The 17,396-nt window shown below is 41.1% G+C and overlaps 1 protein-coding gene across 16 annotated transcripts in view; it reads right to left on the reverse strand.

Moving 5' to 3' along the window:
- clasp2 (cytoplasmic linker associated protein 2) overlaps nucleotides 1-17,396 on the reverse strand; it is a 66,147-nt gene that overhangs the window by 17,610 nt on the left and 31,141 nt on the right. For 6 of the 16 annotated variants that reach the window (XM_074612362.1, XM_074612374.1, XM_074612370.1 and 3 more), the window contains exons 8-25: nucleotides 16,206-16,346; nucleotides 13,001-13,071; nucleotides 12,733-12,825; nucleotides 12,468-12,613; nucleotides 10,659-10,794; nucleotides 10,457-10,527; nucleotides 10,238-10,297; nucleotides 10,072-10,149; nucleotides 9,715-9,882; nucleotides 8,386-8,426; nucleotides 7,843-7,995; nucleotides 7,199-7,222; nucleotides 6,571-6,588; nucleotides 5,286-5,387; nucleotides 5,034-5,060; nucleotides 2,649-2,675; nucleotides 720-893; nucleotides 510-554 (exon numbers count right to left, since the gene is read on the reverse strand). In XM_074612362.1, the coding sequence (XP_074468463.1) occupies nucleotides 510-554; nucleotides 720-893; nucleotides 2,649-2,675; nucleotides 5,034-5,060; nucleotides 5,286-5,387; nucleotides 6,571-6,588; nucleotides 7,199-7,222; nucleotides 7,843-7,995; nucleotides 8,386-8,426; nucleotides 9,715-9,882; nucleotides 10,072-10,149; nucleotides 10,238-10,297; nucleotides 10,457-10,527; nucleotides 10,659-10,794; nucleotides 12,468-12,613; nucleotides 12,733-12,825; nucleotides 13,001-13,071; nucleotides 16,206-16,346 (1,575 nt within the window). The remainder of the gene's footprint in view (nucleotides 1-509; nucleotides 555-719; nucleotides 894-2,648; nucleotides 2,676-5,033; nucleotides 5,061-5,285; nucleotides 5,388-6,570; nucleotides 6,589-7,198; nucleotides 7,223-7,842; nucleotides 7,996-8,385; nucleotides 8,427-9,714; nucleotides 9,883-10,071; nucleotides 10,150-10,237; nucleotides 10,298-10,456; nucleotides 10,528-10,658; nucleotides 10,795-12,467; nucleotides 12,614-12,732; nucleotides 12,826-13,000; nucleotides 13,072-16,205; nucleotides 16,347-17,396) is intronic. The other 10 variants (XM_074612378.1, XM_074612375.1, XM_074612368.1 and 7 more) reach the window with 6 other exon arrangements.

A 17,396-nucleotide genomic window follows, 5' to 3' on the forward strand; every position in this document is an offset into this window, starting at 1 on the left:
GTCATCTCACACACAAACACACAGAATAGAAGAGGAAGTGATTTGAGATGAATTAAGCGATCGAGGGATGGGCGAGGAGGGGAGGATCTGCGTTATCATCCAGTAGCATCGCAATGAATCAACTTCACCGTTCATTGCTCAGTTCATCAGCCTCAGCATCTACCCAGCCAATCAGGGTTAATCACAGCCTACCAGAGGGTTACAAAGCCCTGATGCAGCTTCGCTGATCCTGCTAGGAAGTTCGTTTACCAGCCACTGACAACATGTTAGTAAAGAGATCTGCTGATCACGGGCACCCATCACCATAACAACACAGCCATGAAGTCAGAGGCAGGTTAGAGAGGTGGGCACTATGAGGCTTGATGGGGGGGACTGGGAAGGCGGCGAGAGATCGTGAGATTTGTGGTGATGGATGGAGATAGAGAATGAGGGGTGATTTTTAGATGATGATGATAGATTGAGGTGAAGAGATGGATAACAGGATGGTCTGGTCGAGGTCGGAGCCTTACCTCCTCTGCTCGCTCCGTTGTAGATGGAACTAATGCTGGAAGGAGCTAGAGGACAGAAGCACCAGGGGCAGGAGGAAAAGAGGAAAGGGAGCAGGAGGGGAAGAAAGTTGAGACTCAAGGGTACGTGGACGATTGTAAGCAGTGAAGTTTTTAAAACCAAACCATCATATAACATTTGAGTTGTTGTTATAAAACTGATGCAGGACTTACCGACAGACAGACGGGTGGGGGAAGAGTCTCTGGAGCAGCCCTGGCTGCGGGGGATGCGACTGCGTCTGTTTTTGTCCCCGCTGGACCCAGCCAGCACCCTGTGGGCCCCTGTGCTCATGGTGCTCAGGGCCGTACTCGTGAGCACACGACCCGGGGAGCCACTCCGACTGCCAGCTACACAGAGACGCACAGAGAGAAGAGGACAAAACACAAAGACAGGGAGGAAGTAGAGTCAGAGGATTACTCAGGCAACAAGTGGGATTTAACAGTGAAACGTAACCAATCTCCCTCTAATGTGAGGAGCTTAGTTTAAAAATGGGGACTAGTTTTGTATACATATGACAAAGACAGTTGCTTTGGCCCTTCACTTGGTGGCACTAGTTTCCAAACACTTTTTAGCAAATAACATATATTATACTGTATTTACTGAAACTACACAGAACTTAATGGCAAACTTTACAGTGTTTGATGTCGTTGGAAAGAGGATTCTTGGGGCGAGGAGAGTTGAACACCTCACCAAAGAGGAAAGAGCATTTTACAAGTGTTGACACCCATTTCTACTAGAGCTGCAACGATTAATTGATTAGTTGTCAACTATTTAATTAAATGCCAACTGTTTTGATAATCGATTTATTGGTTTGAGTAAGAAAAAAAAAGTCAAAATTCTCTGATTCCAGCTTCTTAAATGTGAATATTTTCTGGTTTCTTTACTCAACTGTGACAATAAACTGAATATCTTTGCGTTGTGGACAAAAGAAGACACTTGAGGACGTCATTTTTGGGCTTTGGGAAACACTGATCAACATTTTTCACCATTTTCTGACATTTTATAGACCAAACAACTAATCGATTAATCAACAAATACATTTAAATAAAATAAATAAATGTGTCGTTTCAGTGAAAGCACGATGATGATTTACAGACAGCTCTCCTGTCTTTTTGAAGAATTTTTTTTTCGCCCAAAAATGAATAACATTTGATAACAGAGGTCTCAATTTCTCCTCCCCATGACATCCTGTCTCCAAATGCAAAGCCCACAGTGTTTCTAAATCTACAAGGACTCCCATTACTATCAACCTTAAGACAAATAGAGGAGAAGTTGCTCTGCAGTGCTGAAATTGAAGCGTGTAAACAGACTTTTGGAGAACAAGCTCCAGGGCTCAACACATGAAGCTGAACTGATTTCAACATGACTGAAAATGAGCACGCAGACCAGACTCTCTCTCTCGCTCGCTCTCTCACTGACACAACTCGACTAAAGCCACACACACACACAAAAAATGAGTTTCTATGTACTAGTACCTAGTGACATGGAGCTAAATACAATCTAAATGACGGGGAAAAGGCTAAATTGGGATTGTTCTATTATCTTGATCATCACTTGTGACTTTACAGATATACAGTAGCTGATCATTTATTCATTTTTATACTTTTATCACGTAAAGACTTGACCCTCTCTTTGACCTTCTTGATCTTCCTTTCTATTCTTGTCTCTTATATTTACTCCTACACAAAGTTAATGTGGATGCTATAAATGCCTACTATATATAAACTACTGAAAAATAGTAAAACAAAACTACAAAATGTTCAGAAATAATTTGCTTGGGATCTAAAAATGCATATTGGACAACACAATTCCAGTAGGGAAATGTGTTTGTCCTATTTATCGGGATAAAAAAAAAACATCGTCTCAAACTTTAGACTACTTCCAGGCACACATAAGAGTGCAGAAACATGAGGCTCCCAAAGCAGTGTGTTTAGCATGATCATAAAACAGCCATGTTAACAGTCTGTGACTACAAATCCCAGCATGCCAGAGTGGGAGGAGCTTTAAGTGACCTTTCTGGGTGCATGTGAAGGAGGGAGAAGTCAGGGCAACAGAGGAAAGGTAAAGAGAGCGGAAAAGAAGAAGTAGCGTTGTAATCTTACCACCAACAGGGGTAGCAGACTGAGATCCTGAGCCATTAAGCCCATTGGTTGGGAGGAGGGGGGAAGCAGAGGCGAGGGGGGGAAGGAATAGCAGATTAAACCAGGTGAATTATGGGTGTTAGCGCAAAAAAAGCGTCATGGGAGTTAGAACACAGAGTACGATGGGAGCGCATCCTGGTGTTCCACATCAAGAATGAAGGCGAAGCTGAAGCACTTTGATTAAATAAATCCATTTATTAAAGAGAAAACAAGTATTGAAAATGTGTTGCTTAAACACACACACACACACACACTGAACCAGCTGCAGATGGTAGCCTGGGAAAAGCAGTGCATGTTGGGACAGCTGGCGTATGTACCAAGCAAAGCCTGCAATGAGGAAAAGAAAATGCCTCAAAGTAAATATGCTCAAAAATGTCCATACACTCTATCACACACATATACGTCGAAATCTGTCTAAGCCTCTGTTCAGCTGCCATCTCCTCTGTTTCTGGTATACCCTTTTCCTACCAGAATTAGCACGTATATGCGGGAAAACCTGCTTAAAATAGGCAATAGACTCCTTTCCCATTGCCTTTCTGTTTTGTTTTTCTGGTGTGTCACGTTCAATGTCATGAAGGTGCCGTGAAGCAGGGTTACTAAACCGTGAAAATGTTCCAGTACTTTTTTATATCCGTTACTTATTCAGTCTCTCTTTCAAACTCTTAAACCAGAGTTGATGATTGTTGGAACAGTGGAAAGGCTACAAAGACGGTTCTGATGAGTTTTCTTTTGTTTCTGTCGAGTTTGAATGAGGTGTGTTTCGATGATCAGCGAAGTAAAAATACTGTTTTTGTCAATGGAGTCTGGTGGCTTTGAGGAGCATATATAACGGATGTTTCTTTTCACATCTAACTGAATGAATTAAGGGTTTATTTCAATGAAACCAGAGTTGGTGATTGGTGGAACAGTGGAAAGACTAACTGAGACGGTGTTGATGAGTTTTATTTTGTTTCTGTTGAGTTCGAATGCAATTTATAATGATCAACGAGGTAAAATCACTGTTTCTGTCAATGGAGTCTGGTGGCTTTAAGGAGCACATATAACGGCTTTCTTTTCACATCCAACTCGTGAATTAAGGGTTTATTTCCACCAAACCAGAGTTGGTGATTATTGGAAGAGTGGAAAGACTAACAAAGACAGTTCTGATGAGTTTTATTTTGTTTGAATGAGGTGTGTTTCGATGATCAACGAGGTAAAATTACTTTTGTCTACTGGAGTGTGGTGGCTTTGAGAAGAGCATATTAATTCTATGTTTTGTATGTTAAGAAATTAGTGCAGAGCAATAAGACGATATTTATCGTCAAAACAATATAAAAATATCTATCGTATATATATTTTTTATCGTTTCTATCGCGATATAGGCTAGGCCTATATTTATTTATTTTTTTTCTATAAATTCACTTTAAAACTGTTATGTGCATTTTACATTTAAGTTCTTAAAAGGAGAAAATGCTCAGTACTTTTCATTTATCAAGTATTTAATTCACACAGAAGTATACAAAAAAAATAGGCTTTACCGTGTGGTTATTTCATATAGACTATTTATTTATTGAATTACCGGAAAACTTGCTATATCATGATATATGTTGTTATCAAGATATGAAGTGATCCATATCAAGATAGAAGATTCTGGCCATATCGCCCAGTCCTGTAAACATTTTCCAAATCCCTGTTGATTTTATCTATTATAAATTCACGTCAATGCACATCAAATAGCATTGCGTTGGAAAAAGGGGCGAAAATAAGCGTGTCAATCATGTTTCCATTACTGACGATTGGCGCTGGAGCCGATAAATACCTGTGACTCCCGCAGTCATTTGTCCCGGGGAATGAATGCTGATTGTAACCTTTCTGTCTGTTGCTCTGAGATTTGGGCTTTGAATGCTTCCATTTGGTCTCTAAATGTCCAGATCTGATTGGTGCAGTGGGCTGTGGTCCAATAACTGTCCACTTTTAAACTGTTTTTCAAACCGGCACCAAAGCCATCACGCTATAAGCAGCAAGTAATCCTGGAAAGCAGGTGCACACACATCTGCCTTATGTGCTGCAGTAGTAGCAGTCGGCTCAGTGGCTTCTTGTGTTCCTTCATGTCTGTTGAAGTTTTCTTAATAAACTCAATGACAGCCAGAGCAGTGAAATTACACTGTCCACCACACCATCCTCAGTGATGAGACACAGCATGCACAGAAAAACACACACACATTAAAAACACACACTCACTCACTCCTCTTTTCACAAAACACCTTGATCAGAATGAGAGCGATAGCGGGTGGGCCACCATTCCCACTGTGGTACACAGAGAGACACACACACACACACTCTTACTCCGACACACAAACAGAATACCTGGTGTGCAATCGGATTCATCGGAACCTGAAGGCACAAAGACATTTACACAGAGCTTATCGTCACCGTGAAGGCAACAAGTAATGAAACTCCATAACAAGAGCCTGAGAAACTACAAACACACACTCCAAGAAGCTCACACACCCATACCATTTCTGTTGCTGTGTGTATGTAACGTTTGGTAAGTAGACTTGATACCCACTCACAGTTGGGTTTAAGTCATGCGGTGTGTCGGTGGGAGGGGGTACATACGTTGTGACTGGGAGACCATCTTGGTGCGGCTGCGTCCTCGTGAGTCCACCTGGCTGGACACGCTGCTGGCGGTGGATAAGGGCTGCTTGGTACGTACACGGCCTGTATGTTTGCGGAGGGGAAAATACTGTAAAAACAACACACTGCTGTACTTCCTACACGTCTAGTTTGCAGCCGAATGAAGGCCGGAATCTAAGAAGCACTACAGCTGACGAAAGGCCACTAATGCTGGGAGCTGCTGAACCAACGTCAGATCCTAAACTACAGTAAACACCCAGATTCAGCCACACAGACACCAGGGATGTTTCAGTGGATTAGAAGTCAGTAATCTGACACTTGTCATGACCGGGCTAGTTATTTATCTTAAAGTATTGATTGATTGATTTGATGAAAATATCAGCCAACATTTTGTGAGTCACTGTTAGATATTACTGCAACCCACAGGTCATTCATATCGTTCACTTAAGCCCCATGCAGTGCATCATCCGATCCGCGTACAACTGCAATTTTTGTTCATGTTAAAGAAATACTTCACCCACAAAATGACCATTTATGTATCAATTACTCACCCTGTGTAAGCTTGAATTATTGAAGAAAACATATTTTTCTCGCATGCCTCCAGGGTGAATCAAAAAACTGAAAATTCTTGATGAATTGAAGTAAAAGGAGGCCGCACAACACAACTCGTGCACTATAATCCGAGTCTTGTTTATCCAGTCTTATGCTCAGTACTTCCCAAACACATGCATGTATGCTAAAACCTTACTAATTACTTACTAATTAAAACACATGTATAAACAGTCTCACACTTGCGCAGACGTGCTACTCGTACAGACGAGTCCGAAGTGTTTTACAACTGGATAAATGAGACTTGGATAATACTGCACGAGTTGTGTGCGAAGTTGTAAATGGATGTTTTGATATAGTTTTGTGGCCCCTAAATATATTCTCTGTTTACTGATTCTTTGTTTATTGTGGAGGCATGCAAGAAATACAAAGTTTTCTTCAAGAATTCAAGGTAACACAGGGAGAGTAATTGATATACACATGATCATTTTGGGGGTGAAGTATTCCTTTAAGCCATTCTTCTGTTAGAATACTTCATATGCTGTATTAATGTTGAATCTGTGATGGCAAATTTCAAGATTTAAAAACCTTTTATTCTATATATTTGTACTGTTTTAAATTGACAACAAACCTGAACTCAATTTGATTCAACTTTCCCAACTAGAACATCCCTAAAACAAGCCCACACATACACACATCCACCTAACCACAACCTTACCATTGTCTGACCTGGTCCCTACAGACAAACAAAGAAGGAGCAGGGCGTAAATAGTACATTACACCTGCACAAGTTTCATACTGTTCACACTGTATTAACTAGCATATACATGTTTTCCCCTTACATTCTGTATTTATTCTATATAGTACTGTTCATTCTGTACGTTACTCTGTACTCTGCGCTTTTTGTACTTCTGGTCGGATGCTAAACTGTACTTTGTTGTCACAGTACCTGTACTCTGAATCTAATCTAATATGTGTATAATAGCACTACAACAACAACACATTCTCAGTATCCCAATAAAGCCTCAATAACTGAATGTTACAGTTTAACGCAGGTGTTGAAGGTTAGACCATTTCCATATTAACAATAAGATTAAACTGTAGAAAAGCAGAAGATGATCTTAGATGTGTAATTAATCTGATTCATGATGTGATGAGTAGGAAGGTGATACAAATGAGGGTTGAATGTCTGACAGCAGGGGGCGCTGTGGCCACACACTGCAACAAAAGGAGCTGATATTATGGACTGGTGGACTGGAATGAAGTGAGGAAAGGGAAAAGGAGAGAAAGAATAAAGAAAAGCATGAGTAGGTTGTCGCTGGTGAAGCAGAGTGAGATGATCTTACCATCCGTTTTATCAGAGGCATCATCTTTAGTGGCAAAGAGAGAAAGAGAAAGAGGAGAGAGAGAGAGAGAGGGTGGAGGAAAGAATAGGGAAGAAACGAAGGGAAACAAAAGGATTGATACAAATTATTAAAAGTAAGAGACACAAAAGGAAAGGGAGCCCAAGAAATGAAAATCAAACAGAAAGTGTCACAAAATAATGAAAAAGAAGACAGAATGAAAGAGAGAAGAGAGAAACGAGAGAGAAGAGAGGAGCACAGTCTGTATTAGTTACAGAACATCTGTTAAACGGAGAACCATGCAGATGCAGTGGTCAACATCAAACACAGAGAGGACGATATTCATCAACAGAACATGCACACAGAGAATATCCACACCAAAACATATACAGGACACACATCAACAGGCAATGAGGAGGCAGAAGAAGAGGAGAAAGGCCAGTCCAAACACTGAAGTGAGAGTGAGTAGGTCCATCTTTTTACACTGTTTTGACTTTTACTCCTTGCTTGAACCTGTCAGAAGCTTTAGAAGCTCTACGTTTGAGCTGATCTCAGATGACTCTTCAGACTCATCCTGCTGATCACATGCTGACCGACGTCTGCACTGTCTGGTTAGTCATCTAACTTCTAACTGGCAAGGCCCTTACCCAGTGAGGAGTAGGAGCCAGGGGGCAGACGCCCTGCTCCCCTGGTCTGTCCGACTTGCCGGTGCTTAGCGACTGCTGCTGCGTTTACATCCACGTCGCTACGGGAACGCTGCAGGGAGGCCGACGACACCCCACCCTTTGAACCCGCAGGGACTGATAGGACAGCAGGAGGAGGAGGAGGAGGAGTATGTGGGAGAAGGGATGGGAGGTGATGAGGGGATATATAAACATCAACAAACACATGCAGGCACCACACTACCCAATACTGATACAGAAGTACACAAACAGCCAGACACATATACGCATCATGTGTGCGTACATGTTTGTAGAAACAACGTAACGGGATGTGGCTGCACGGACGCAGGCAGATGTGAATGAGAATGATGGGAAATGGCTCTGTGGGAGCTGATGTTTGTCATAGTGTGTGTGTGTGTGTGTGTGTGTGTGTGTGTGTGTGTGTGTGTGTGTGTGTGTTTTCACAGGAGCGAGTGAGATTATGTGTTTGAGAGAGCATGTGTGCGAGTGTTAGTGTGTTTGACTCACCTCGCCCTGGAGCTGCTGACCATTTAGAAGTCAGAGGACGACTGACAGAAGAGAGATAAAAGTAGGTCAGTTCACCACAACAACAACACACATACAACATCACAATGCTAATGTAGTGCAAACAGAAAAATAAAAACATTTTAATTTTCTTTGTTTTCTCAATGATAAAATATAAACAGCTCAAACATTTTTTCAATGAAGTAGAGTAGAATTACACAGCTCAGTCCATCCACTTCAAATGTAAAAACACTAAAGAAAGGTTGCTAAACTTGATAAAATGAATAAATATTTAAAGGCCCATAACTCATATTTCTTTGAAAATCTTTATTTTCAAATGAACTGACTTATTACCCTAACATAGACCCCCTTTACACCTGGCATTAAAATGTGTCTAATCTAGATATATAACCTGATTACATTTACACCTGGTATTAATATTAGGGCTGTCAAAGTTAATGCGATAACGCGTAAACTCTCAAATAATCTATCTGAACGTCAGTAGTTTGACAACATTTCGGTTATTAATGGTGACCTAAACAGAGGTCAGTTGTTTAGTTGTCCCCTGAAGCCAGCATTTTTACATATGTTCCACAAAGATAAGGATTAGAATTCTTCTAATCAATAATCTAGTTATCTAAATATATAATTTTTTCCTCTGACGTATTACTCTTCTTCTAATATTGGAGAAAAATAAGAACTGAAGACAAAATACATCATAATAAATATGTTCACTGCATCTTTGATATAACATTTTGTAGCCAGCACTGTAATGCTGCTTATTCTCTGAGGCTCGAGCCACAGAATTCAAACTAATTATATACGTCCACACTGAACACTATTCACTGACAGCAACTATATAATATGAAGCAGTGTAGCAGGAAAGCACGTCTTTCTACTTTGCTCTAATTTCAGTTTGCTTTGGTATTAAGTTTGCCGGTGAAATACAATGCAGAGGACACGAAACAATGACAAATCCAAAATCCTGGTGTTAGACTGAAGATATTATACCCTGAATAACCTTTTATGAGTTTCTTTGTTCAACTTCTGCGAAGCTTTAACACCAGTGGATGAAGCTACTGGGATTTTGTCTTTGACTTTTATATTTTTTTCTTTTACTGACCCATACGAAAGAAAGTCTGACAATATGAGAGATAGGAGGACAAAAGGGAAAGTAAACTGAGGAGATTAGATGCATGTGCAGCGGGGGTGTGTAGGTCCTCACATGGGGTCTTATAAAAACAAAATGATTCCTGCCAAAATTACATCAATCTTCATTTTCAAGACTCAAAGGCAGTCTACTATGGAGGAACGTAGGTGAGCGTTGATTACTTGAGGCTCTCTTGAGAGGAGGACGAGGAGCGGTCGCTCTGGGGAAGTGAGGCCACGCTGCCAGAGCTCTTCAGGCAGGACTGAAGGGTCTTCTGGTACGAGGGCTCCAAAGAGTTGTAGAGAGCGTCGGTCTCCCCTGGGAAGTGGTTCCTCAGACCCCAGTAGGCCCTGAGAGAGGCAGCAGGGAAGACGGGAACAGAGACGGAGGTGGACAGAGAAAGAGAGGAGGAGAGATGAAGAGAGACAAATGTAAATGTAAAAGAGGAGGCAAAAGAGTGAAATCAAGGGATTCAGATCTCATCTTTCATATAATTACATTTTCAGAAATGCCTGTGTGTGTGTGTGTGTGTGTCTTACTTGCGGGCCTCCACTCTGGCCTCTGAGTCTGCATCTCGAATTCCCTTCTTGATGCTCTCAACCAGAACTGCTGTGTGCCTGCAGGGAGAGACACAGAGGTGCGTTAAGTGTGAACAAGTAGAAAAGCAGGTTTAAATATCTGAACCACGTTGGAATCAATCCTCACCTCTCCAGCGAGTGGGTTTGCCATTCCTGTAGCAGAAGGTCCAGGAAATCATAACAGCGCCTGGAGATGACACATTTTTATCATTATCATTATCATGAAACACATCGTGAGCATTTTATGATATTATAGCTGTTAATTATTTGAGTCCTGCTCATTACCAAACAAGACCTTTTTTTGTCTATGTAGTGTAAACATCATCAGTGCCTTTGTTAATCTCACCTTCTAACAGACACAGACTTGCATGTGCAGTTACTGGCTATCAGGGGGATGAGCCGGGGGACGTGGGTGTGCTGCAGACAGGAGAGGAAGCAGAGCGTGAAAGGGAAAATAATCCAATAATCAGACTATAGCCGTAACACTGACCATAAAGAGCCTCAACCAGACTCTTGAAAGAATTTATTAGTGTGTTTGCAAAACTCACTCGTATGATGATGCGGATAGCCATCACACCGGAGCTGGCCATGATTTTGGCACAGTTGGGGATGAGGTTGAACAGGACGGGAACGATGGCTTCCGCTCCGTGGTCAAATTTATTCCCCATCACTGTTGACAGGTGGCTGCAAGAATACACAACAAATATGTGTTATAAACACAGAACACAATCAAAACTGTGGTAAACGTCATACTAAAGGTTGAGTGTGATCTCAATAATCAGGTCTGTGTACAAAATCACACATTTATTATCTTTATAGTGCTCAAGAAATCCCACCAGTGTCCATGCTATGAGCACTTTTTGCCAACAAACCCACAATGCAATGATTCATTTGACAGATGTGAAAATGACCATTGTGCAACTCTTCATCGGTCAGTAATGACAAAAAAAATTACAACCAATAAGTGCAAGAAGTTTCAACTTACTGTTCAGAAGGCTGGGTACCGAACTTGGTACTTTTTTTGGAATTACGTGGAATTATGTGGGCATTAGCAAGAACTAGTTTGTGTTAAATCAATCAAATTTCGGTACCTGAGAGCACATCTGGGTGAGAGAGTAAGGGTTGGGCGTGTACAGCGATGGCAGAGAAAGAGAGACAGCAAGACTAAGTCGGCTGCAACTTGCTCAAGTCACAGTGAGTCAGGGCAATGGCGAGCTGAAAGCGGTCTCAAGTGTGGGTACACTTTTCAAAACTCGACGCAGACAGCGCTCGCTGCAATATTTGTAATGTGAAATGCAAAGTTGGCCAGACTGTGACAGGCTGGAGATTGTAAGGACGGGTTTGGGAGGGGAGAGGGGTTTTATTTTGTGTGGAGTGTAAAATGTTCTAAATAAATAACAATGTTGAAATTGAGAAGTTTGGATTTATTTTTTACAAATTAAATAAAAAATGTTGTTATTACAGAGAGAGTAAAGTACCAAAACAAGATTCCGCTGGGTACCGGTACCGAATTCCAGTCAAGGCTGGCCCACACTAACCGATTTTTCAAATTTTAACTGATTTTGAAAATGTGAGAGACCCCACACACAACGACATGTTAAATTGAACAGTTTCCTTCCTATAGTGTGTTGTGAGCGACGATTTGGCCAAAACAGCACGCCACACACTAACAGATTCCAGCCATGAACAACAAGAGTCCCAACTCTCAAAACTGGAAATCTTGCAATATATCTCACGATCATTCCTGACTTTAGTCTAAACAAATATGAGGGACGACAAGCAGGAAGAATTACTGATGTTTTGCACTACTTTGTACTGAAAATTCACAACGAAAAAAAGAAACAAATATGGATGAAATCATGGAGACACCATAAATAAACACTTGTGTCGTTGCCTCAAATCAACAAGTTGGTCCTCCATTTCTGAGGTCCATCTTACTAATATTTTATGTGTTTTCCGCGCGGTTCCCCACACACAAATTTTGAAAATGTGATTTGAAATCGGTGCGACCAGGATGGACTTCTGAGCCGATCAGAGGATGTAAAAATCACTCTTGACATACCTCACACTACAGGAATATCTGGAAAGATAATCTTTAAAACCATCAAAAAATTGGGGCTTTGCTGACCATTGTCGGGGGGGTGGGAATCTGGCCCAAAATCAGCTTGGTTCTTGTGCAGTGTGTGCCCGGTATTACTGGCATTGGTTCAAACCTAGACGGTACCCAACCCTAACTATTCCTGATAAATTAAACTACCAAGTGTCTGAGGAATGATTTTGGACAAAGCCCAGGATTGTACAGGTTCTCATGATTTTCTTTCCTCATGCCAACAGCAGTATCTATAATTAACACTCACGCCACAGTGATGCAGGCCTCTCGGACTACTTGTGAGCGCAGGTCTTTAGCTGACAGTTTGAAGGCTCCATCCAGTAGCCGTAGGTGCTGGTAGAAACAGTCGTAGCCGGTTGCGCCCGCCACCAACAGTGAGCGGACCTTCTTCATCTGTAAAAAAAAAAACAAAAAAACATTACAGACACCAGCAATGATCAAACGAAGCAAAAAGGGTAATTTCATTAATATAAGTGAAAAAAGGAAAATGCGTTGAATGTGAAAACACTGACAGCTTGGGCTCTCTGGTCCCAGTCGTGTTTGTCATCGGAGCAGATCTCACGGATCTTATTCAGGTTGTCTTCAAGATCCCTCGATGAGTAAATCTGCACAGAGACACGGCGAAGGAAAACAGGAGAGAAGGGAGGGGAGCAGAGCAAATAATGTCAAGGACAGATAAAAGTCTCAAGACAGTCTGGCTGTGATAACCTGTCTAGTTTGGTTATTAAATGGGATGAAAGAGTGTGACTGTCTGCATTTATGCTCCTGTGTGCAGTGTACCTGGACAACAGGGACATCTGTGAAGGCTTTAATGAAGTCATCTTCATCAACTCCCCCACTTTCCTTGGATACTAGAAAATAAGAGCAGAGTCAATTAATATATGTGTGCGCGTGCATTTATGCGATAACATGTCAGCCTTCACTGGTTGGTTTTGTGATTCCAATTTAGCTCAGAAAAACACACCCACACACCCACACCCACTTAAGTCAGTGGGAGCAGCCTGTGTTTCTAATGGACTTCCTGGCAGTAATGGGCATGTCAATCATATTTCTCTGGGGGCTGGAAGCTCTGTGGACCACACCTCCTACAACTCCTTACTGGGAAAGCAGGGAGGGGAGGGAAAGACGAGACAAAGAAAGCGAGCAAGGAGGAGCTGAGAGCAATCCACAAGGAGGAGAATATTATATTGCTATATTAAGTGACACGGGTTAGAGAGAAGAGGAGAAGATGAGGCTGAATTGAAAGTGTACACATAGTGGAAAGGAGGCAGTCGAACTTTCCTCCTTTTCCCCGGGGTTGGCTTTAATATCAGGCTGTTCCACAAAGACGTGTTATGTCAAAAGTCTCCATGTACATGGCCCTTAGAGAGCCGGGGAACATCGATGTGAGCAGCTGGCTGTCTGCAGACACTACATGTACCCTCTGTTATTCTCAGGGAGTCAAATGGTAGCAGCTCACCTAACAGCACTCCATCACCATTTTTAATTTATTGGAAATGGAAATGTTCATGGCATGTTATCAGGGCGAGCAGTTATGGCTGCAATTATTAGGCTGAATAAAATGTATTCAATCAAAGTATTTTGCTACTTGTATAAACAGATTTGGGAGATCATAATGTACAGATATGATCATTAGGGCTGTAACTAAGGATTATTATTATTATTGTCGATGAATCTGTTGATTATTTTCTCGAGTAATCGATTAGTTGTTTGGTCTATAAAATGTCAGAAAATGGTGAAAAATGTATTTCAGTGTTTCCCAAAGCCCATGACGAGGTCCTCAAATGTCTTGTTTTGTCCACAACTCAAAGATATTCAGTTTACTGTCATAGAGGAGTAAAGAAACCAGAAAATATTCATATTTAAGGAGCTGAAATCAGAGAATTTTGAGTTTTTTACTCAAACCGATTAATCAATTATCAAAATAGTTGGCGATTAATTTACTAGTTGACGAGTCGATTAATCGTTGCAGCTCTAATGATCATTAACTGGCAGTGTGAAAACAATGTGTACTACTGCGATTGAAGACTGCTGAAGTCATGCCCTGGTGCTTCATCCTTTCAGATACGGCTCTAGATTGTTTTTTCTGCCCGTTATTGGCAAAATTGAAATATCTGTCTTCTGTTCGCGGCTTGCTGTCGGCTGTTGTCAGGAGTGTGTACTGTACCGTACTGTCATCTAAATGCAAATACAGATGAACGGGCCTCTCATCGCCGCCATCATGGAAACTAGCCTGACATAGCAGAGTAAAAGCCAACAAACTAATTCCCCTAAAAATGAAATAAAAAAACAACATGACAGAAAATGTTTACAGCTGCTACCTTAGAAGGAAGCGATTTAATTGCACAAATCCCTGTCTAAGGTCAAGTCAAGTATTTTCATCGCATTAAACTTAATAAGATCAAGGTTGTAGAGCTGATCTGTGTGAAAAATACCCAGCATGCCCTTGACTTCAGCCTCTAACAGCAGCTCCACGATCAATAATGATCCAAGTGACTAAAGATCACAGTCTTGTGTTTCACAACCAACAGAGCAACGCACCAGGACATCAGGACAGACTGCTTGCTTGTAAAACACTTGTGTGTGCATGTATATGTGATATTGCTGACACAGATGCATCAGCAGGCGGCAGGAAATTGACTGCATGGTCATGGGAACATAGCTTTCTTCCAATATAGAGAGAGAGAGAGGGGGGAAATCAATACATGCAAAGACGAAGCAAACATAACTGTCCAGCCATCTCCAGCAGGAGGAAGGATGATATAAACTGTTTCTGCAGGCTTGAGTCGACCACAGATATGAGACTGATAAGAACATGAGAGTGGAGACACAGAGGGAGTGTGTCACTGTGTACTGCAACGTCTTCTTACTCCAGTCCTTTTGCTTCTTCTAACAGCCTCAATAGTCCTTCCTATTCTGTGACCAGCAGTAATAAATCATCAGAGAACCTTTATACAGAGGGCTGCACCTACATCCTGGAAAAATGTGACCTACACTGAATCATCTCTGAGGACATTAAAGGTTAACAGGGCTGATTTTGTTTATCTTTCGAGTTAAATTATTTCACCTCCCAATTATTTTGTAAGAAGATTTAAGAAAACATATGTACCTGTAAAATGTTTAGGAATTCATTTTTACAAAATGTGATTCAAATTTCCTGTCTGAATTAATTAGAGGAAATAGTACAACAATGACTTCAGAGCTGCAACAACTAATCAATTAGTTATTAATCGGCAACTATTTTGATAATCGATTAATCTGTTTGAGTAATTTTTTTAAAGAAAAAAAAAGTCAAACGTGTCTGATTCCAGATTCTTAAATGTGAATATTTTCTGGTTTCTTTACTCCTCTATGACAGTAAACTGAATATATTTCAGTTGTGGACAAAACAAGACATTTGAGGACGTCATCTTGGGCTTTGGGAAACACTGATCCACATTTTTTTATACCATTTTCTGACATTTTATAGACCAAACAACTAATCAATTAATCGAGAAAATAATCGTTAGATGCAGCCCTAAATCATCTATATTAATTCCTATTGTAGTGGTCTAGCTTTGTATTTTGACTTATATAATTCCAGCCTGGAAGCTCGCTACCAGTCATTCATGTTCCTGTCTGTATAAAAAAAATCATTTCCTATCATTTCCAAGGAGGATATTGGTAAATTCCTGATGATGCTTTACGGCCTTTGACTCCTTGTCAAGCAGTGGCATGTCGTGTATTTCTGCATTCAAAAAGCTATAAATAAGCAAATTTTCATTGACAATTTTATTGACATATAGACATGTGATGCACATTGGAAAACTGGTTACGGTGACTTCCACATGGATAAAAGTAAAACTTTAATACTTTTCATTTGCTGCTGGTCTAGAGGACTCTACCAGTCATGATTGAATGATATAAACCCCATTCTCCTTTTTTCCGAAGAGGAAACTGGGTGTCTGCATTTATTGTGTGTGTAAATGTAAAGAAAGTTAAATACCAAGCTTGCCACCGGTAGCGCTGGGTCTGCGTGCAGCGGAGGATTCTGCAGCCTTCTTGGGAACTTTTGGGACCTTGAAGGCAGCCTGGGCTGAGGAAGAACGATTCCCATCCACGCTGTCATCATCTTCAAAACTACGATCTGGAAGGAGAGCACAGAGAGAAGAGTGTTACCGTCCACTCAACTCAAACTTTTTGCAAAAGTCTTAGCAAACACTGTTATTGAGTCAAGTCCAGAGTATACAGGGGAAGGATTATTACCAATCTTACACAATATTGCAAATCATTATCATCAAACACATCATAACTTGTCTAAACACAGGAACGATTATTTGATTTATGCACAACCTGCATGAGTCATTATAAACTATCAGCAAATACAGAATCACAAGTGAAGACTGACATCTACTCTCACCATTACTATGTTGAAATCTGGTTTCTCAAATGTTAAATAACAACACATTAATTATTCAAGCCCTCAGGTCCTTCTGAAACATTTCACAGAACCTTGGATTTTATGTGCCCCTTTTATGTTGAGCATAAAGAGCTTATGGTCATTTGAATACGCTAGAAAGAAAAGTAAAGACGAGAAGCAAAGACCCCGGAGGAGGTTGTTGTCCACAGAGAGCTTGGTCAGGAATCACTAAATCAATACTAATTACAAACTGGATAGAAGAAAAAAGGCAAACCCACACACATATATACGATCAGCCAATCATCAAGATGTCCACCCATGCAAACAGTGACTGGCAGAACTGTCTGCAGCCCAAACCCTTAATCTGCATGCTAGCAGAAATTAAGCTAGCTAGAAAGCAAGCACCGAAACTTGAGACACACGCTTGCAACAGTAGTTCAACATTTTGAACGTGCATCAAACACTTGAGGAAGACGATATGAGGACTCACATACAGACACACACACAAGTGGACTGTGGTGATGAAACTGTTGGCATAGGAATGCAGTTGCGCTCCGGTCGCTCTGACAACCGAAATGCGCCAAAGCCACCACCCTGCACCTTGAATCAAACATCAAACTTACCTACACACACAGTCGACATGCAGAATCAATTGACAGGCACGCGTGCGTGTGTGTACATAGCCACATGTTCACAGTGATTGCAGACAATATTGTGTCAAATGTCATGTAAAGAAGCATATACATCATTTGCCATGAAACAACATTTACCAGACAC

Source organism: Sebastes fasciatus, chromosome 17 (genome assembly GCF_043250625.1).
Source record: "Sebastes fasciatus isolate fSebFas1 chromosome 17, fSebFas1.pri, whole genome shotgun sequence".
NCBI classification, from domain to species: Eukaryota; Metazoa; Chordata; class Actinopteri; order Perciformes; family Sebastidae; genus Sebastes; species Sebastes fasciatus.